The 21,327-nt window shown below is 36.8% G+C and overlaps 2 protein-coding genes and 1 long non-coding RNA gene across 8 annotated transcripts; 1 reads left to right on the forward strand and 2 right to left on the reverse strand.

Moving 5' to 3' along the window:
• Window positions 1–1,594: 1,594 nt before the first annotated feature.
• On the reverse strand, window positions 1,595–13,981 carry LOC121887853 (cystatin-B-like). 6 transcript variants are annotated; one of them, XM_042398905.1, is made up of 4 exons: window positions 6,199–6,489; window positions 2,262–2,314; window positions 2,071–2,172; window positions 1,595–1,851 (listed from the first exon to the last, which is right to left on the reverse strand). In XM_042398905.1, exons 1-4 carry the CDS (start codon window positions 6,212–6,214, stop codon window positions 1,723–1,725), a joined length of 300 nt encoding a protein of 99 aa, XP_042254839.1. In that variant the 5' UTR covers window positions 6,215–6,489; the 3' UTR covers window positions 1,595–1,722. The 6 variants fall into 6 exon arrangements, with proteins under 6 accessions (XP_042254839.1, XP_042254840.1, XP_042254838.1 ...); XM_042398906.1 differs by lacking the exon at window positions 2,262–2,314 and having other exon boundaries at window positions 6,146–6,489; XM_042398904.1 differs by lacking the exon at window positions 6,199–6,489 and having other exon boundaries at window positions 2,262–2,662.
• A 4,468-nt stretch (window positions 13,982–18,449) lies between these two features.
• LOC121888349 lies at window positions 18,450–19,781 on the forward strand. The gene is made up of 2 exons (XR_006093216.1): window positions 18,450–18,557; window positions 19,471–19,781. It is a non-coding gene; the product is annotated as an uncharacterized LOC121888349 (long non-coding RNA).
• A 487-nt stretch (window positions 19,782–20,268) lies between these two features.
• Window positions 20,269–21,091, reverse strand: LOC121888445 (cystatin-A-like). Its single transcript, XM_042399949.1, has 3 exons — window positions 20,929–21,091; window positions 20,738–20,839; window positions 20,269–20,520 (listed from the first exon to the last, which is right to left on the reverse strand). Exons 1-3 carry the CDS (start codon window positions 20,995–20,997, stop codon window positions 20,395–20,397), a joined length of 297 nt encoding a protein of 98 aa, XP_042255883.1. The 5' UTR covers window positions 20,998–21,091; the 3' UTR covers window positions 20,269–20,394.
• Between the last annotated feature and the right edge of the window lie 236 nt (window positions 21,092–21,327).

A 21,327-nucleotide genomic window follows, 5' to 3' on the forward strand; every position in this document is an offset into this window, starting at 1 on the left:
CAGGGATCATCTGATTAGCAGAACTGAGAGATTTTAAGTTACTATTTGCTCAAAACAATTCAGAAATATACTCAGAGAGCCTGACAGGTAAACTTTTATTATCCACTGGCAGCTAATGAAGAGAGGTCAACACTGGACTCATGTGCTCCCTGCACTCTGTCTTTGTCTGAAAGTTTAAAACATTTGGCAATAATAAAAGTCTGAAATTGAAATATAATTTGAGACCAGGAGATTTACTGATTGTTCTTTCAAAAGCAGTTGAAATATTGACAGACATATTTGAAATAGTCCCCAAATGCCCCATTATCTGTAGGTATTCTTTTTATTACAGCTGTTTTGTGATTGTTACAACATTTTTAGACATTTTTAGACCAAACAACTAATCAATTAATGGAGAAAATAATCAACGGATTAAATCTATAATGAAAATAATCGTTAGTTGCAGCCCAAGGTGACAGAAATCTTAGACATGGGTGTCTCAAAACAAATAAAACAAACTATCTGACCAACTGTGTCTGCATGACTGAATACCACTTGTAACCAGAGAGAATATACAGTATGTTTTTATTTTTTTATTTATATTTTTTGCAATTTGAGTGAGTAGGGTTATTATTATAGACTAATAATGCAGCTTTTGTCTTTGTTTCGTCCAGTTAAACCTTATGCAATCAAAGCTGAATGTTGTCAATGTCAATGATAGAAGTCTGAAGGTACGCTCACTATTATCACTATTATCATTTACCCACAGTGTCTTATAATCCCACATTAATGATGTTTCTCTCTCTTATATGTTACTTATTCCTTTTTTTTTTCTCTGTTTAGGTTTTCAGTGAAAGGTGCAGAAGCCACTACACGCCCCCGAAGGTGAAGTGAGGCTCTGCGTGACGAGAGGAGCCGCTTCACTTGATGGTTGAATCCAGACTGGAGCTGAAACTGTGACCTGCTGCTGCGTGCCGACTGCAGGCTGTTCACCACGCAGACCACTCTGACCTCTTCTCCACCTCACTCATATTCCATTGTGGTTATTGTGCTGCATTAACATCACTGTAAAACATCACTGTGTGGTTCTTTGATGAGAAACATTGTACAAAAAGAGTCTTTTTTTAAAGATAATGAAATGTTTTCAAGTGAAGCTTGTTGTCTGTGATTTCATTTCATTTGAGATTTAATGTCAGCAATGTTTTGAAACAAGATTTCAGTCAGTGTCAGTCCCCTTCCTCGTTTTAGATCTGATGTATTGTATGATCTTAAGTATTTGTGAAATCTTAGTCCCCTCCAGAGCAACTGTCAGAAGTAACTGACAATAAGAAAATGTCTCCTGGTTTGTCATCACTCACAACAGGAGGATTTGATTACAGTTTCATTAAAAATAAAATACATTTTTCATGAACACCATTTAAAAATAATTCAATTTGATGTCCATGAGAAAATCCACTTCATTTGTATGGTGCAATTTAAACAACAGCCAGACTTAATCAGGTTAACGAGTCACCTTTTTTTATTTGTAACAATTTCTGCCCAGCAAGACGGCCTGTACTTTAAAACTCCATAGAAAAAAAGCAACAGTTGCAAGAATCACAACAAATCCTTTTTGTGTTTTTGATGCTTTCTTTATTCATTCTTTAGAAACACCAAAATGACTTTACTGCAGTGTAGATTGATTTCAGAACCAAGTATTTTGATAAGAGTTACTGAGCAGTTGAAACAGGTGATGTGATCACTTTAAAAAGGTATGAGGGGGTCGTCTTTGGTGCGGTTGTCCTGTACACCTTTCAGTTCAACTGCTCCTCCATTACATGGAAGTGCTTCAAAGACACTCAGATGAATGTACTGGACTCCTCCTACATGAACCTGCAGGAAAGAGAGGAAAACAGGACATCTAGATGAATATATTTCTCTTGATTTCTTGTTGCGATGTCACAATGAATTCAGTTCATAATCAAGTTTGAAGTTTGTTTATTGTTACATGTCATTACACAAGTACAAGAGTAAGTAGTCTTAGGTTTCAGCTCCTCAACTATGTAGTGAGGAAAAAAATAAATATTTAAAATAAATCACATTATTCATTACCTTGATGATGTAGTTTGTTCCAGCCACAATCTGCTCCCTGTATTTTACAGCTACGTATTCTTTGAAATTCTTCCCTGTTTTCTTTTCTACTTCGAGCTTCACCTGTTTATAAAGGAAATAACCACAAATGCAGAAAGTGATGAACACCAGAGTGTCTGTGGAGATGTGAAGAAGGTAGTTTGATAACTCACCTGATCACAAAGCTTCTGAATTTCCTTAGTGGCATCTTTTGTCTCACTGAATCCTCCACAGTTAGACATGATGAGGTTTGTTGAAGTTATCAAAGACGTCAGCTGTCTGGTTTTAAGAGTCTCAATGCAGGTGCTCAGTTTCAACTTTTCACATGTATTTATACTGTGTAACTACACCTGGAAGGTGGCTCCACTTCATGTTGGGTGGAGCTACATCTCATGACTGTAGTTATAGTTTTGTTGCTCTGTTGTGAATTCCTCCCCAAATTCCAGTTTACATTGTGGAATTTTACAAAATAACACCATGATCTCTGAACATTTCCTCCTTCTCAAGTTTGGTGAGCTGCCAAACCAAACTCAACGGAACATCCACAGCATGACTATTGTTGAGTAACATGCTTCTAATTAACAATATAAAAAATAGTTTTCATTTTCCCCTCAATAAAGTTATTTCTTCATAGCCTATAGATCATTTTGACCACTTTGAAATAAACCAAAACAAGATTGCATGCAGTGAAATTTGTTTTTGAACACTAAAATGATTGCAACAAATGTAATGTTTTGATGTTTTTATGTTTCACTGTCTCACAATGCTGTTAAAACTCACTTTTAAACTACATTTAGGCTAATTTTAAAATCTTAAAGTCTGCAGCTGCACCACAATCCTGCTCACTCAGAAATATCAATATATAATCTCTAATATTACATTAAAAATATCCCAGGGATGTTCAATCAATGCGACCAATTATGTCATGAGTTACATAAAGAATTAATCATTGGTTTTATATGTCTCAATCTTCATATAGACTTTTTAAAAATTAAACTGAGATTACACATTATGTGCAATAATTTAATTTCAGTGCAGGAAGTGCTCTAACAACCTGACATGTGTGCACATATCAGTGTTATAAAAAAAAAGAACTCACACTCAAAAAGGACATGTATAGATTTTATTCTGAGCTGAGGGTGAATAGACGCTGTGTAATATTTGAATGAGAGCACTGCTGTTCAAGGAAAGTGTAAAGTTGTCAAAGATAGTCCTTGAGATAACACACTAATGGACTGAATGAATGAGGAAATTAAACAGCGTGTCTCACTACCTGACAATAAGAAAATGTTTCCTGGTTTGTCATAACTCACAACATGAGGATTTAATCACAGTTTGATAAGAAATACAATAGCTACATTTTTCATGAGCACCATTTAAAAGTAATTAAATTTGATATCCATGAGAAAATCCACTTCATTGGTATGGTGCAATTTAAACAACAGCCAGACTTAATCAGGTTAACGAGTCACCTTTTTTTGTTTGTAACAATTTCTGCCCAGCAAGACGGCCTCTACTTTAAAACTCCATAGAGAAAAAGCAACAGTTGCAAGAATCACAACAAATAGTTTTTTTGTTTTTTTGATGCTTTCTTTATTCATTCTTTAGAAACACCAAATATTTGCCTATTACTTTACTGTAAAGGAATATTGCAGTGTAGATTGATTTCAAAGCCAAGTATTTTGATAAGAGGTGCTGAGCAGTTGAGACAAATGATGTCTCACTCTTTAAAAAAGTGTGAGGGGGTCGTCTTCGGTTTTGTGCTGCTGTACACGAACGTCTGCAGGAAAAGAGAGGAAAACAGGACATCAAGATAAATACATTTCTCTTGATCTCTTGTTGCTGTGCATGACGGGATGTCAAAATCAATTCAGTCAATTTACAAACATCTGACGCTTTCTTTTAAAGAAATAATATCACATTATTAATGAGCTTGATGATGTAGTTCATTCCATTCACAAGCTGACTCCTGTATTTTACAGCTACGAATTCTTTGCACTTCTTCCCTGTTTTCACTTCTACTTCAGGCTTCACCTGTTTATAAAGGAAATAACCACAAATGTAGTCTGTGGAGATATGAGGAAGGTAGTTTGATAACTCATCTAATCACAGAGCTTCTGAGTTTCCTCAGTGGCATCTATTGTCTTGGTGAATCCTCCAGTGATCGGCATGCTAAGGTTTGTTCAAGTTATCAAAGACGTCAGCTGTCTGGATGTTGTGGATGTTTGTGTTCTTACAATTTAGATTTTGATCACTTTGAATGGGTAAACAAGACCTAAAATTCAGTTTGTTTAAATGATAAATGCATATACTATTAAGGTCGGGCATCCAAATTCTCCATAACACCATGATCTCTGAACATTTCCTCCTTCTCAAGTTTAGTGAGCTGCCAAACCAAACTGAACTAAACATCCACAGCATGCCTATTGTTGAGTAACATGCTCCTAAGTAACAATATAAAAAAGTAGTTTTCATTTTCCCCTCAACAAAATTATTTCTTCAAAGCCTGTAGATCATTTTGACCACTTTGAAATAAACCAAAACAAGATTGCATGCAGTGAAATCTGTTTTTAACACTAGAACAATTGCAACAAATGTAACTTTTTGATTTTTTCTTTTTTTTTTTTAATATTCCATCACAAAATAAGTTATTCATGCTCCCCCCAACAATGAATGTCCTCATCTGTTGACACACACAAACCTGCATATACATTACTCTAAAAGAATACAGTAGTCTGTCGACTGCAGGCTGTTCACCACGCAGACCACTCTGACCTCTTCTCCACCTCACTCATATTTCATTGTGGTTATTGTGCTGCATTAACATCACTGTAAAACATCACTGTGTGGTTCTTGAATGAGAAACATTGTACAAAAAGTGTCTCTTTTTTTTTTAAAGATAATGAAATGTTTTCAAGTGAAGCTTGTTGTCTATGATTTCATTTCATTTGAGATTTAATGTCAGCAATGTCTTGAAACAAGATTTCAGTCAGTGTCAGTCCCCTTCCTCGTTTTAGATCTGATGTATTGTATGATCTTAAGTATTTGTGAAATCTTTGTCCCCTCCAGAGCACCTGTCAGAAGTAACTGACAATGAGAAAATGTTTCCTGGTTTGTCATAACTCACAACAGGAGGATTTGATTACAGTTTCATTAAAAATAAAATACATTTTTCATGAACACCATTTAAAAATAATTCAATTTGATGTCCATGAGAAAATCCACTTCATTTGTGTTATATGGTGCAATTTAAACAACAGCCAGACTTAATCAGGTTAACGAGTCACCTTTTTTTGTTTGTAACAATTTCTGCCCAGCAAGACGGCCTCTACTTTAAAACTCCATAGAGAAAAAGCAACAGTTGCAAGAATCACAACAAATCCTTTTTGTGTTTTTGATGCTTTCTTTATTCATTCTTTAGAAACACCAAAATGACTTTACTGCAGTGTAGATTGATTTCAGAACCAAGTATTTTGATAAGAGTTACTGAGCAGTTGAAACAGGTGATGTGATCACTTTAAAAAAGGCACGAGGGGGTCGTCTTTGGTGTGGTTCTCCTGTACACCGTTCAGTTCAACTGCTCCTCCATTACATGGAAGTGCTTCAGAGACACTCAGATGAATGTACTGGACTCCTCCTACATGAACCTGCAGGAAAGAGAGGAAAACAGGACATCTAGATGAATATATTTCTCTTGATTTCTTGTTGCGATGTCACAATTAATTCAGTCCATAATCAAGTTTGAAGTTTGTTTATTGTTACATGTCATTACACAAGTATAAGAGTAAGTAGTCTTAGGTTTCAGCTCCTCGACTATGTAGTGAGGAAAAAAATAAATATTTAAAATAAATCACATTATTCATTACCTTGATGAGGAAGTTTGCTCCAGCCACAATCTGCTCCCTGTATTTTACAGCTACGTATTCTTTGAAATTCTTCCCTGTTTCCTTTTCTACTTCAGGCTTCACCTGTTTATAAAGGAAATAACCACAAATGCAGAAAGTGATGAACACCAGAGTGTCTGTGGAGATGTGAAGAAGGTAGTTTGATAACTCACCTGATCACAAAGCTTCTGAATTTCCTTAGTGGCATCTAATGTTGGACCGTATCCTCCAAGGACAGACATGATGAGGTTTGTTGAAGTTATCAAAGACGTCAGCTGTCTGGTTTTAAGAGTCTCAATGCAGGTGCTCAGTTGCAACTTTTCACATGTATTTATACTGTGTAACTACACCTGGAAGGTGGCTCCACTTCATGTTGGGTGGAGCTACATCTCATGACTGTAGTTATAGTTTTGTTGCTCTGTTGTGAATTCCTCCCCAAATTCCAGTTTACATTGTGGAATTTTACAAAATAACACCATGATCTCTGAACATTTCCTCCTTCTCAAGTTTGGTGAGCTGCCAAACCAAACTGAACGGAACATCCACACCATGACTATTGTTGAGTAACATGCTTCTAATTAACAATATAAAAAAATAGTTTTCATTTTCCCCTCAATAAAGTTATTTCTTCATAGCCTATAGATCATTTTGACCACTTTGAAATAAACCAAAACAAGATTGCATGCAGTGAAATTTGTTTTTGAACACTAAAACGATTGCAACAAATGTAATGTTTTGATGTTTTTATGTTTCACTGTCTCACAATGCTGTTAAAACTCACTTTTAAACTACATTTAGGCTAATTTTAAAATCTTAAAGTCTGCAGCTGCACCACAATCCTGCTCACTCAGAAATATTAATATATAATCTCTAATATTACTTAAAAATATCACAGGGATGTTCAATCAGTGCGACCAATTATGTCATGAGTTACATAAAGAATTAATCATTGGTTTTATATGTCTCAATCTTCATATAGACTTTTTAAAAATTAAACTGAGATTACACATTATGTGCAATAATTTAATTTCAGTGCAGGAAGTGCTCTAACAACCTGACAGGTGTGCACATATCAGTGTTATAAAAAAAAAGAACTCACACTCAAAAAGGACATGTATAGATTTTATTCTGAGCTGAGGGTGAATAGACGCTGTGTAATATTTGAATGAGAGCACTGCTGTTCAAGGAAAGTGTAAAGTTGTCAAAGATAGTCCTTGAGTAACACACTAATGGACTGAATGAATGAGGAAATTAAACAGCGTGTCTCACTACCTGACAATAAGAAAATGTTTCCTGGTTTGTCATAACTCACAACATGAGTATTTAATCACAGTTTGATAAGAAATACAATAGCTACATTTTTCATGAGCACCATTTAAAAGTAATTAAATTTGATATCCATGAGAAAATCCACTTCATTGGTATGGTGCAATTTAAACAACAGCCAGACTTAATCAGGTTAACGAGTCACCTTTTTTTGTTTGTAACAATTTCTGCCCAGCAAGACGGCCTCTACTTTAAAACTCCATAGAGAAAAAGCAACAGTTGCAAGAATCACAACAAATAGTTTTTTTATTTTTTTGATGCTTTCTTTATTCATTCTTTAGAAACACCAAATATTTGCCTATTACTTTACTGTAAAGGAATATTGCAGTGTAGATTGATTTCAAAGCCAAGTATTTTGATAAGAGGTGCTGAGCAGTTGAGACAAATGATGTCTCACTCTTTAAAAAGTGTGAGGGGGTCGTCTTCGGTTTTGTGCTGCTGTACACGAACGTCTGCAGGAAAAGAGAGGAAAACAGGACATCAAGATAAATACATTTCTCTTGATCTCTTGTTGCTGTGCATGACGGGATGTCAAAATCAATTCAGTCAATTTACAAACATCTGACGCTTTCTTTTAAAGAAATAATATCACATTATTAATGAGCTTGATGATGTAGTTCATTCCATTCACAAGCTGACTCCTGTATTTTACAGCTACGAATTCTTTGCACTTCTTCCCTGTTTTCACTTCTACTTCAGGCTTCACCTGTTTATAAAGGAAATAACCACAAATGTAGTCTGTGGAGATATGAGGAAGGTAGTTTGATAACTCATCTAATCACAGAGCTTCTGAGTTTCCTCAGTGGCATCTATTGTCTTGGTGAATCCTCCAGTGATCGGCATGCTAAGGTTTGTTCAAGTTATCAAAGACGTCAGCTGTCTGGATGTTGTGGATGTTTGTGTTCTTACAATTTAGATTTTGATCACTTTGAATGGGTAAACAAGACCTAAAATTCAGTTTGTTTAAATGATAAATGCATATACTATTAAGGTCGGGCATCCAAATTCTCCATAACACCATGATCTCTGAACATTTCCTCCTTCTCAAGTTTGGTGAGCTGCCAAACCAAACTGAACTAAACATCCACAGCATGCCTATTGTTGAGTAACATGCTCCTAAGTAACAATATAAAAAAGTAGTTGTTATTTTCCCCTCAACAAAATTATTTCTTCAAAGCCTATAGATCATTTTGACCACTTTGAAATAAACCAAAACAAGCTTGCATGCAGTGAAATCTGTTTTTGAACACTAGAACAATTGCAACAAATGTAACTTTTTGATTTTTTTTTTTTTTTTTTTTTAATATTCCATCACAAAATAAGTTATTCATGCTCCCCCCAACAATGAATGTCCTCATCTGTTGACACACACAAACCTGCATATACATTACTCTAAAAGAATATTGTAGTAATTCCAAGGTAAAGGAGCAGATTTTTTTGATAAGAGACAGCAGATCTTTAGTGAAGAGAACATAATGTGAGAAAGTTGACTTCAGTTAGTGTCAGTTTACTTCCTCGTCTACTTAGCGTCTGTACAGTTCCCACTTATTTTTAATCTCATAGGTATGCATGACAACATTTTTCCTCCTCAAGGGAATATGTCAGAAGTAAATGACAATAAGAAACTGTTTCATGGTTTGTTTAGTTAGAACTCACAATTTAAGGATGTTTTTGAATTGCTAATTTAATCTCCATTTTAATTGAATTGAGATTTGATCACAGTTTAGTGAGGCCTAAACATCAAAGATTACTTAAATTGGATGTCAAATTGTTAAGGTTTGTGTAAAATCAAATCAACCCCAAACCCCTTCCTAATCACTCTGCATCAATCTGTAAAAATGTTTGTGCATGAATGCAAACAACAGGCATCCTCTACTGCTCACCCATGGAAGATGCGAAAAACAACAGCTGATCTTGTCTTAAGGAAGTATGACAGTGCGCTAGGACCAAACTCAGAAAAACTCACAATTGTAAAGAGAGCTTGATAACAATTGTAACAATGGAAACAGAAAACAGTAGACTTTTCTACATCTATGGTACAGTGAGAGGATCCTCACATTTGCAGAGACAGTTAGGCGTGCCCGCTCATTTACATAAAGCGCCTCGTAGAAATATTTCAGTTTTGATGTCTGAAATTCTGTAAGAAAATAGTATTTGTTTTGTGCAAAAAATGCACAAAAATGTTACACACAATGTTTCGCAACATTTCGCAACAATGAGGAAAACCTACTGCTGCATTTAAGAATTACAACACATCAGAAATCCCTTGCAAAGTTGTGCAACAGGTCAATAAAAGGCAGTCTCCATTTTAATCCAGTGTTGGTAGAAACATTAATGCATGGTTATGCAGACTGTGAACATTTATCCTTGAAAAACAGAGCAGCCTGAAATTAAGCAGGGAAAAGAGTTAATAAGTTAACAACAAAGTTTTATTCAGCATAGTCCATTAATTCAGTATTTAACAGACTTGAATAAAGTGGTGGAATCTTACTGTATGTTAGGCTATACATTACATTTTAAATATATTTATTCAGCTTTAATCTGATTGGGACAAAACAGAGCAGTGGCATCTCCACTTATGGTAGGTCCACCAATTCATCCTACCACTGTCTCTATCTATCCAGTAAAGACTTCATTGGATCTTCTCATCCCAGCCATCTCCTGCCTTCCAAAGGTCTTGGATGAGGATTTTAGCTCGTGTTGAGTATGGCATGAGATATTCCAGTGGGTCATATTGTGATGCCTTCACTTTGTAGACGTTTCTCAGTGTTGGCTGGGAGTACTCCAAGGGTGATGTCTGTAGCCAAGACGGTCCATGAAGCAGTTCCAACTGAGACATAAAGCTGGCTCTTCTGGGTCTTGGCCATGCTGGGAAAGCCACAGTTCTGTGCTGGCTGCTCTGGCTTCCATACAGAGGTGCTCTACAACTAATGAAACATTGCTAGCCCACTGCCTTATCTCAAAACCTCCTGCAGATAGCAACTCACACATTTGGTCAATGAGGTTCCCAGCTTTGTTGGCATATGTGGTGCTGTGCAAACAATTGTTGACAAAGGAGGCTCTCTCAATAGTGTCTAGTATGGCTTCATTGCCCTGGCTATGTCCTTTACATGTGTATGTGATGCAACACCACTTATGGCCAGTGTGTGTTCCTGGAAGCAGATGAGTTGGCTGTTGAGAGTCTGTCCGTTGTATTGGTACGAGCATTTGAAGACAAGCCTAGCTTTGCCATTGTGATTGACTGCATGATGTGGTAGATAGATACAATGACTCACTAGAGGACTCCACCGTCTCAGGGGACAGTTATTTGATATACCCTGCCATCTCCAGTTTCTGCACTTCTTGACAGTAGGTCTCCGCCTGCTTCATATCTTTGGCTATCCAACACTCTGTACTCCGTAGCTAAGGGAGCGGCACTGTCTTGGGTGCCTGGAGGATGGGGTTATCTTTGCAATTGAGGAGAGGTGTTGCATATCTTTTCACACGATCCACATCTAGCATGTACTTTTCAACCCATTTTCAAACTCATCACAATAGCTGGCCGGTAGTTTGTTCAGTAGCCTATCGACATGAGAACCACATTGCAGTTCACCCTCTAAACACCGGAGGATGCATACGAAGGCATGTACTGAGAGGGCAAATTTGTCAAGGCTTCTGGGTCCCTCACTCTTATTGGTGGAGAGTTCAAGATGGCACTGGTAAAATAAGGTAGGGCAGGCTTTGGGATTCCATATGGGGTAGCAGCTCCAAATGTTAGCGCCTGGCTAATTGTCAACTTTTGACACTGTTCCTCTGCTAGACTGTCCTCCATGAAGTTCAATCCAAAGAAACTTTAATGATCACTCGTTGAGTGAATACATGTCATGGATAAGCACAAGGCATTGGTTTGGGATGTGTGTGTGTGTGTGTGTGTGTGTGTGTGTGTGTGTGTGGTTCTAAAGAAAACAAAAGAAATAAAATACAGTATTAGTCTTCAATAACATGTAGTTTCATATATACATTAATAACTTATTAATATTAGGCTTGAATAGTGTAATGAAATATACTGGTTTTGAGCATTCTAGTTTATACATGAAAGAAATTAGTGTTACCTGTGTTACTATCACTGGAAATACACTGCAACTCAATTGCTGGCCGGAATGAACAATTCTGTGGTCAACAGACCCCTCTTGTGGCCAAATAATGTAACTGCAGTGCTGAAAACAGCCACATGGCTGAACACTGCCAATGAATGTAAGGACGTGCTGATGTATATAATTATCAAAGCATAACAAAAAACACTCCCAATATTATTGGCATATTCCAAAAGTATGACATTCATAACATAAAAACACGATGCAAGTAAGCTATATTAGCAAAAAAATATTGCACCGTGTTCACATATTCTGAACAATGTACGAGGAAAGTTATGCATTAAAAACATAAAGCACTCAAAAGAACAATTTCAGGACTAATAGTAAATTGGGTAATATTAATACTAACAATATTTGGTGGTCTGATATTAGCAAAAAGCTGAATGTTGAAGGAATGCTTATCACTATCATCATTTACCCACAGTGTCTTATAATCCCACATTAATGATGTTTCTCTCTCTTATATGTTACTTATTCCTGTTTTCTTTTCTCTGTTTAGGTTTTCAGTGAAAGGTGCAGAATCCACTACACGCCCCCGAAGGTGAAGTGAGGCTCTGCGTGACGAGAGGAGCCGCTTCACTCGATGGTTGAATCCAGACTGGAGCTGAAACAGTGACCTGCTGCTGCGTGCCGACTGCAGGCTGTTCACCACGCAGACCACTCTGACCTCTTCTCCACCTCACTCATATTCCATTGTGGTTATTGTGCTGCATTAACATCACTGTAAATCATCACTGTGTGGTTCTTTAATGAGAAACATTGTACAAAAAGAGTCTTTTTTAAAAAAAAAAAGATAATGAAATGTTTTCAAGTGAAGCTTGTTGTCTGTGATTTCATTTCATTTGAGATTTAATGTCAGCAATGTCTTGAAACAAGATTTCAGTCAGTGTCAGTCCCCTTCCTCGTTTTAGATCTGATGTATTGTATGATCTTAAGTATTTGTGAAATCTTAGTCCCCTCCAGAGCAACTGTCAGAAGTAACTGACAATAAGAAAACGTTTCCTGGTTTGTCATCACTCACAACAGGAGGATTTGATTACAGTTTCATTAAAGAGAAAATACATTTTATATGAACACCATTTAAAAATAATTAAATTTGATGATTTTGATGGATGAGAAAATCCAGTTCATTTGTATGGTGCAATTTAAACAACAGCAAATCTTAATCAGGTTAACGAGTCACCTTATTTTAGTTGTAACAATTTCTGCCCAGCAAGACGACCTGTACTTTAAAACTCCATAGAGAAAAAGCAACAGTTGCAAGAATCACAACAAATCCTTTTTGTGTTTTTGATGCTTTCTTTATTCATTCTTTAGAAACACCAAAATGACTTTACTGCAGTGTAGATTGATTTCAGAACCAAGTATTTTGATAAGAGTTACTGAGCAGTTGAAACAGGTGATGTGATCACTTTAAAAAAGGCTCGAGGTGGTCGTCTTTGGTGTGGTTCTCCTGTACACCGTTCAGTTCAACTGCTCCTCCATTACATGGAAGTGCTTCAAAGACACTCAGATGAATGTACTGGACTCCTCCTACATGAACCTGCAGGAGAGAGAGGAAAACAGGACATCTAGATGAATATATTTCTCTTGATTTCTTGTTGCGATGTCACAATGAATTCAGTTCATAATCAAGTTTGAAGTTTGTTTATTGTTACATGTCATTACACAAGTATAAGAGTAAGTAGTCTTAGGTTTCAGCTCCTCGACTATGTAGTGAGGAAAAAAATAAATATTTAAAATAAATCACATTATTCATTACCTTGATGAGGAAGTTTGTTCCAGCCACAATCTGCTCCCTGTATTTTACAGCTACGTATTCTTTGAAATTCTTCCCTGTTTTCTTTTCTACTTTGAGCACCTGTTTATAAAGGAAATAACCACAAATGCAGAAAGTGATGAACACCAGAGTATCTGTGGAGATGTGAAGAAGGTAGTTTGATAACTCACCTGATCACAAAGCTTCTGAATTTCCTTAGTGGCATCTTTTGTCTCACTGAATCCTCCAAGGACAGACATGATGAGGTTTGTTGAAGTTATCAAAGACGTCAGCTGTCTGGTTTTAAGAGTCTCAATGCAGGTGCTCAGTTTCAACTTTTCACATGTATTTATACTGTGTAACTACACCTGGAAGGTGGCTCCACTTCATGTTGGGTGGAGCTACATCTCATGACTGTAGTTATAGTTTTTTTGCTCTGTTGTGAATTCCTCCCCAAATTCCAGTTTACATTGTGGAATTTTACAAAATAACACCATGATCTCTGAACATTTCCTCCTTCTCAAGTTTGGTGAGCTGCCAAACCAAACTCAACGGAACATCCACAGCATGACTATTGTTGAGTAACATGCTTCTAATTAACAATATAAAAAATAGTTTTCATTTTCCCCTCAATAAAGTTATTTCTTCATAGCCTATAGATCATTTTGACCACTTTGAAATAAACCAAAACAAGATTGCATGCAGCGAAATTTGTTTTTGAACACTAAAACGATTGCAACAAATGTAATGTTTTGATGTTTTTATGTTTCACTGTCTCACAATGCTGTTAAAACTCACTTTTAAACTACATTTAGGCTAATTTTAAAATCTTAAAGTCTGCAGCTGCACCACAATCCTGCTCACTCAGAAATATTAATATATAATCTCTAATATTACTTAAAAAATATCACAGGGATGTTCAATCAATGTGACCAATTATGTCATGAGTTACATAAAGAATTAATCATTGGTTTTATATGTCTCAATCTTCATATAGACTTTTTAAAAATTAAACTGAGATTACACATTATGTGCAATAATTTCATTTCAGTGCAGGAAGTGCTCTAACAACCTGACAGGTGTGCACATATCAGTGTTATAAAAAAAAAGAACTCACACTCAAAAAGGACATGTATAGATTTTATTCTGAGCTGAGGGTGAATAGACGCTGTGTAATATTTGAATGAGAGCACTGCTGTTCAAGGAAAGTGTAAAGTTGTCAAAGACAGTCCTTAAGTAACACACTAATGGACTGAATGAATGAGGAAATTAAACAGCGTGTCTCACTACCTGACAATAAGAAAATGTTTCCTGGTTTGTCATAACTCACAACATGAGGATTTAATCACAGTTTGATAAGAAATACAATAGCTACATTTTATATGAGCACCATTTAAAAGTAATTAAATATATCCATGATATCCATGAGAAAATCCACTTCATTGGTATGGTGCAATTTAAACAACAGCCAGACTTAATCAGGTTAATGAGTCACCTTTTTTTGTTTGTAACAATTTCTGCCCAGCAAGACGGCCTCTACTTTAAAACTCCATAGAGAAAAAGCAACAGTTGCAAGAATCACAACAAATAGTTTTTTTGTTTTTTTGATGCTTTCTTTATTAATTCTTTAGAAACACCAAATATTTGCCTATTACTTTACTGTAAAGGAATATTGCAGTGTAGATTGATTTCAAAGCCAAGTATTTTGATAAGAGGTGCTGAGCAGTTGAGACAGATGATGTCTCACTCTTTAAAAAGTGTGAGGGGGTCGTCTTTGGTTTTGTGCTGCTGTACACGAACGTCTGCAGGAAAAGAGAGGAAAACAGGACATCAAGATAAATACATTTCTCTTGATCTCTTGTTGCTGTGCATGACGGGATGTCAAAATCAATTCAGTCAATTTACAAACATCTGACGCTTTCTTTTAAAGAAATAATATCACATTATTAATTAGCTTGATGATGTAGTTCATTCCATTCACAAGCTGACTCCTGTATTTTACAGCTACGAATTCTTTGCACTTCTTCCCTGTTTTCACTTCTACTTCAGGCTTCACCTGTTTATAAAGGAAATAACCACAAATGTAGTCTGTGGAGATGTGAAGAAGGTAGTTTGATAACTCATCTAATCACAGAGCTTCTGAGTTTCCTCAGTGGCATCTATTGTCTTAGTGAATCCTCCAGTGATCAGCATGCTGAGGTTTGTTCAAGTTATCAAAGACGTCAGCTGTCTGGATGTTGTGGATGCTTCTGTTCTTACAATTTAGATTTTGATCACTTTGAATGGGTAAACAAGACCAAAAATTCAGTTTGTTTAAATGATAAATGCATGTACTATTAAGGTCGGGCATCCAAATTCTCCATTACACCATGATCTCTGAACATTTCCTCCTTCTCAAGTTTGGTGAGCTGCCAAACCAAACTGAACTAAACATCCACAGCATGACTATTGTTGAGTAACATGCTCCTAAGTAACAATATAAAAAAGTAGTTTTCATTTTCCCCTCAACAAAATAATTTCTTCAAAGCCTGTAGATCATTTTGACCACTTTGAAATAAACCAAAACAAGATTGCATGCAGTGAAATCTGTTTTTAACACTAGAACAATTGCAACAAATGTAACTTTTTGATTTTTTCTTTTTTTTTTTTAATATTCCATCACAAAATAAGTTATTCATGCTCCCCCCAACAATGAATGTCCTCATCTGTTGACACACATTAAACCTGCATATACATTACACTAAAAGAATACAGTAGTCTGTCGACTGCAGGCTGTTCACCACGCAGACCACTCTGACCTCTTCTCCACCTCACTCATATTCCATTGTGGTTATTGTGCTGCATTAACATCACTGTAAAACATCACTGTGTGGTTCTTGAATGAGAAACATTGTACAAAAAGTGTCTCTTTTTTTTTTTAAAGATAATGAAATGTTTTCACGTGAAGCTTGTTGTCTATGATTTCATTTCATTTTAGATTTGATGTCAGCAATGTCTTGAAACAAGATTTCAGTCAGTGTCAGTCCCCTTCCTCGTTTTAGATCTGATGTATTGTATGATCTTAAGTATTTGTGAAATCTTTGTCCCCTCCAGAGCAACTGTCAGAAGTAACTGACAATAAGAAAATGTTTCCTGGTTTGTCATAACTCACAACAGGAGGATTTGATTACAGTTTCATTAAAAATAAAATACATTTTTCATGAACACCATTTAAAAATAATTCAATTTGATGTCCATGAGAAAATCCACTTCATTAGTATGGTGCAATTTAAACAACAGCAAATCTTAATCAGGTTAATGAGTCACCTTATTTTAGTTGTAACAATTTCTGCCCTAGTGTTTTTGCTAATTTAATCTCCATTTTAATTGAATTGAGATTTGATCACAGTTTAGTGAGGCCTAAACATCAAAGATTACTTAAATTGGATGTCAAATTGTTAAGGTCTGTGTAAAATCAAATCAACCCCAAACCCCTTCCTAATCACTCTGCATCAATCTGTAAAAAATGTTTGTGCATGAATGCAAACAACAGGCATCCTCTACTGCTCACCCATGGAAGATGCGAAAAACAACAGCTGATCTTGTCTTAAGGAAGTATGACAGTGCGCTAGGACCAAACTCAGAAAAACTCACAATTGTAAAGAGAGCTTGATAACAACTGTAACAATGGAAACAGAAAACAGTAGACTTTTCTACATCTATGGTACAGTGAGAGGATCCTCACATTTGCAGAGACAGTTAGGCGTGCCCGCTCATTTACATAAAGCGCCTCGTAGAAATATTTCAGTTTTGATGTCTGAAATTCTGTAAGAAAATAGTATTTGTTTTGTGCAAAAAATGCACAAAAATGTTACACACAATGTTTCGCAACATTTCGCAACAATGAGGAAAACCTACTGCTGCATTTAAGAATTACAACACATCAGAAATCCCTTGCAAAGTTGTGCAACAGGTCAATAAAAGGCAGTCTCCATTTTAATCCAGTGTTGGTAGAAACATTAATGCATGGTTATGCAGACTGTGAACATTTATCCTTGAAAAACAGAGCAGCCTGAAATTAAGCAAGGAAAAGAGTTAACAACAAAGTTTTATTCAGCATAGTCCATTAATTCAGTATTTAACAGACTTGAATAAAGTGGTGGAATCTTACTGTGTGTTAGGCTATACATTACATTTTAAATATATTTATTCAGCTTTAATCTGATTGGGACAAAACAGAGCAGTGGCATCTCCACTTATGGTAGGTCCACCAATTCATCCTCCCACTGTCTCTATCTATCCAGTAAAGACTTCATTGGATCTTCTCATCCCAGCCATCTCCTGCCTTCCAAAGGTCTTGGATGAGGATTTTAGCTCGTGTTGAGTATGGCATGAGATATTCCAGTGGGTCATATTGTGATGCCTTCACTTTGTAGACGTTTCTCAGTGTTGGCTGGGAGTACTCCAAGGGTGATGTCTGTAGCCAAGACGGTCCATGAAGCAGTTCCAACTGAGACATAAAGCTGGCTCTTCTGGGTCTTGGCCATGCTGGGAAAGCCACAGTTCTGTGCTGGCTGCTCTGGCTTCCATAAAGAGGTGCTCTACAACTAATGAAACATTGCTAGCCCACTGCCTTATCTCAAAACCTCCTGCAGATAGCAACTCACACATTTGGTCAATGAGGTTCCCAGCTTTGTTGGCATATGTGGTGCTGTGCAAACAATTGTTGACAAAGGAGGCTCTCTCAATAGTGTCTAGTATGGCTTCATTGCCCTGGCTATGTCCTTTACATGTGTATGCGATGCAACACCACTTATGGCCAGTGTGTGTTCCTGGAAGCAGATGAGTTGGCTGTTGAGAGTCTGTCCGTTGTATTGGTACGAGCATTTGAAGACAAGCCTAGCTTTGCCATTGTGATTGACTGCATGATGTGGTAGATAGATACAATGACTCACTAGAGGACTCCACAGTCTCAGGGGACAGTTATTTGATATACCCTGCCATCTCCAGTTTCTGCACTTCTTGACAGTAGGTCTCCGCCTGCTTCATATCTTTGGCTATCCAACACTCTGTACTCCGTAGCTAAGGGAGCGGCACTGTCTTGGGTGCCTGGAGGATGGGGTTATCTTTGCAATTGAGGAGAGGTGTTGCATATCTTTTCACACCATCCACATCTAGCATGTACTTTTCAACCCATTTTCAAACTCATCACAATAGCTGGCCGGTAGTTTGTTCAGTAGCCTATCGACATGAGAACCACTTTGCAGTTCACCGTCTAAACACCGGAGGATGCATACGAAGGCATGTACTGAGAGGGCAAATTTGTCAAGGCTTCTGGGTCCCTCACTCTTATTGGTGGAGAGTTCAAGATGGCACTGGTAAAATAAGGTAGGGCAGGCTTTGGGATTCCATATGGGGTAGCAGCTCCAAATGTTAGCGCCTGGCTAATTGTCAACTTTTGACACTGTTCCTCTGCTAGACTGTCCTCCATGAAGTTCAATCCAAAGAAACTTTAATGATCACTCGTTGAGTGAATACATGTCATGGATAAGCACAAGGCATTGGTTTGGGATGTGTGTGTGTGTGTGTGTGTGTGTGTGTGTGTGTGTGTGTGTGTGTGTGTGTGTGTGTGGTTCTAAAGAAAACAAAAGAAATAAAATACAGTATTAGTCTTCAATAACATGTATAGGCTTGAATAGTGTAATGAAATATACTGGTTTTAAGCATTCTAGTTTATACATGAAAGAAATTAGTGTTACCTGTGTTACTATCACTGGAAATACACTGCAACTCAATTGCTGGCCGGAATGAACAATTCTGTGGTCAACAGACCCCTCTTGTGGCCAAATAATGTAACTGCAGTGCTGAAAAGAGCCACATGGCTGAACACTGCCAATGAATGTAAGGACGTGCTGATGTATATAATTATCAAAGCATAACAAAAAACACTCCCAATATTATTGGCATATTCCAAAAGTATGACATTCATAACATAAAAACACGATGCAAGTAAGCTATATTAGCAAAAAAAATATTGCACCGTGTTCACATATTCTGAACAATGTACGAGGAAAGTTATGCATTAAAAACATAAAGCACTCAAAAGAACAATTTCAGGACTAATAGTAAATTGGGTAATATTAATACTAACAATATTTGGTGGTCTGATATTAGCAAAAAGCTGAATGTTGAAGGAATGCTTATCACTATCATCATTTACCCACAGTGTCTTATAATCCCACATTAATGATGTTTCTCTCTCTTATATGTTACTTATTCCTGTTTTCTTTTCTCTGTTTAGGTTTTCAGTGAAAGGTGCAGAATCCACTACACGCCCCCGAAGGTGAAATGAAGCTCTGCGTGACGAGAGGAGCCGCTTCACTCGATGGTTGAATCCAGACTGGAGCTGAAACTGTGACCTGCTGCTGCGTGCCGACTGCAGGCTGTTCACCACGCAGACCACTCTGACCTCTTCTCCACCTCACTCATATTCCATTGTGGTTATTGTGCTGCATTAACATCACTGTAAAACATCACTGTGTGGTTCTTTAATGAGAAACATTGTACAAAAAGAGTCTTTTTTTTAAAGATAATGAAATGTTTTCAAGTGAAGCTTGTTGTCTGTGATTTCATTTCATTTGAGATTTAATGTCAGCAATGTCTTGAAACAAGATTTCAGTCAGTGTCAGTCCCCTTCCTCGTTTTAGATCTGATGTATTGTATGATCTTAAGTATTTGTGAAATCTTAGTCCCCTCCAGAGCAACTGTCAGAAGTAACTGACAATAAGAAAATGTTTCCTGGTTTGTCATCACTCACAACAGGAGGATTTGATTACAGTTTCATTAAAGAGAAAATACATTTTTCATGAACACCATTTAAAAATAATTAAATTTGATGATTTTGATGGATGAGAAAATCCAGTTCATTTGTATGGTGCAATTTAAACAACAGCAAATCTTAATCAGGTTAATGAGTCACCTTATTTTAGTTGTAACAATTTCTGCCCAGCAAGACAACCTGTACTTTAAAACTCCATAGAGAAAAAGCAACAGTTGCAAGAATCACAACAAATCCTCTTTGTGTTTTTGATGCTTTCTTTATTCATTCTTTAGAAACACCAAATATTTGCCTATTACTTTACTGTAAAGGAATTTTGCAGTGTAGATTGATTTCAGAACCAAGTATTTTGATAAGAGTTGCTGAGCATTGAAACAGACGATGTGATCAGTTTAAAAAAGGCACGAGGGGGTTGTCTTTGGTGCAGTTGTCCAATGCACCCTTCAGTTCAACTGCTCCATCAAGTGCTTGGAAGACATGCAGAATAATGTAGTGGATGTCTCCCACATGAACCTGCAGGAAAGAGAGGAAAACAGGACATCTAGATGAATATATTTCTCTTGATTTCTTGTTTCGATGTCACAATTAATTCAGTCCATAATCAAGTTTGAAGTTTGTTTATTGTTACATGTCATTACACAAGTATAAGAGTAAAAATCTTAGGTTTCTGCTCCTCAATAATGCAGAAAAGGCTGAAAAAAGGAAATATTTAAAATATATCATTCATTACCTTGATGAGGAAGTTTCTTCCAGCCACAATCTGATCACTGTAATTCACAGCTACAAATTCTTTGAACTTCTTCCCTGTTTTCACTTCTACTTGGGGCTTCACCTGTTTATAAAGGAAATAACCACAAATGCAGAAAGAGATGAACACCAGAGTGTCTGTGGAGATGTAAAGAAGGTAGTTTGATAACTCACCTGATCACAGAGCTTCTGAGTTTCCTTAGTGGCATCTTTTGTCTCACTGAATGCTCCAGGGACAGACATGATGAGGTTTGAAGTTATCAGTGAGATCAGCTGGCCTGGTTTATGTTTGTCAGTACAGATGCGCAGGTTCGACTGTTTATATAGTGGTACATCTGACAGGGTCACAGCTTGGACAGTGGGTTTTTTTTAGGTGGAGCTACAGTACATGTGTAATCACAGCCCTCATATGACTGTTATTGTTGCTCAACCTTTATGAATCCCCTGTGGGAAAATTTGAACTATTCCTTTGATACATCCTTGATTAGGTGCTGGTTTTTTAAATTTTTGTACAGAGGCAGGCAAGCTGCTTCCAGTCTTTATGCTAACTTAACCTAAGTGTCTCCTGGCTGT

This window comes from Thunnus maccoyii, chromosome 21, assembly GCF_910596095.1.
Source record: "Thunnus maccoyii chromosome 21, fThuMac1.1, whole genome shotgun sequence".
NCBI lineage: Eukaryota > Metazoa > Chordata > Actinopteri > Scombriformes > Scombridae > Thunnus > Thunnus maccoyii.

What these genes read in the sequence shown, in the direction of transcription:
- LOC121887853 (XM_042398900.1), bottom strand. Translation starts at nt 13,450, where the DNA reads ATGTCTGTCCTTGGAGGATTCAGTGAGACAAAAGATGCCACTAAGGAA. An exon ending in TTCAGAAGCTTTGTGATCAG is followed by an intron (nt 6,057 to 13,381) that starts GTGAGTTATCAA and finishes CTTTATAAACAG; the next exon opens with GTGAAGCCTGAAGTAGAAAA. An exon ending in GAGCAAACTTCCTCATCAAG is followed by an intron (nt 5,736 to 5,954) that starts GTAATGAATAAT and finishes TCTTTCCTGCAG; the next exon opens with GTTCATGTAGGAGGAGTCCA.
- LOC121888445 (XM_042399949.1), bottom strand. Translation starts at nt 20,997, where the DNA reads ATGTCTGTCCCTGGAGCATTCAGTGAGACAAAAGATGCCACTAAGGAA. An exon ending in CTCAGAAGCTCTGTGATCAG is followed by an intron (nt 20,840 to 20,928) that starts GTGAGTTATCAA and finishes CTTTATAAACAG; the next exon opens with GTGAAGCCCCAAGTAGAAGT. An exon ending in GAAGAAACTTCCTCATCAAG is followed by an intron (nt 20,521 to 20,737) that starts GTAATGAATGAT and finishes TCTTTCCTGCAG; the next exon opens with GTTCATGTGGGAGACATCCA.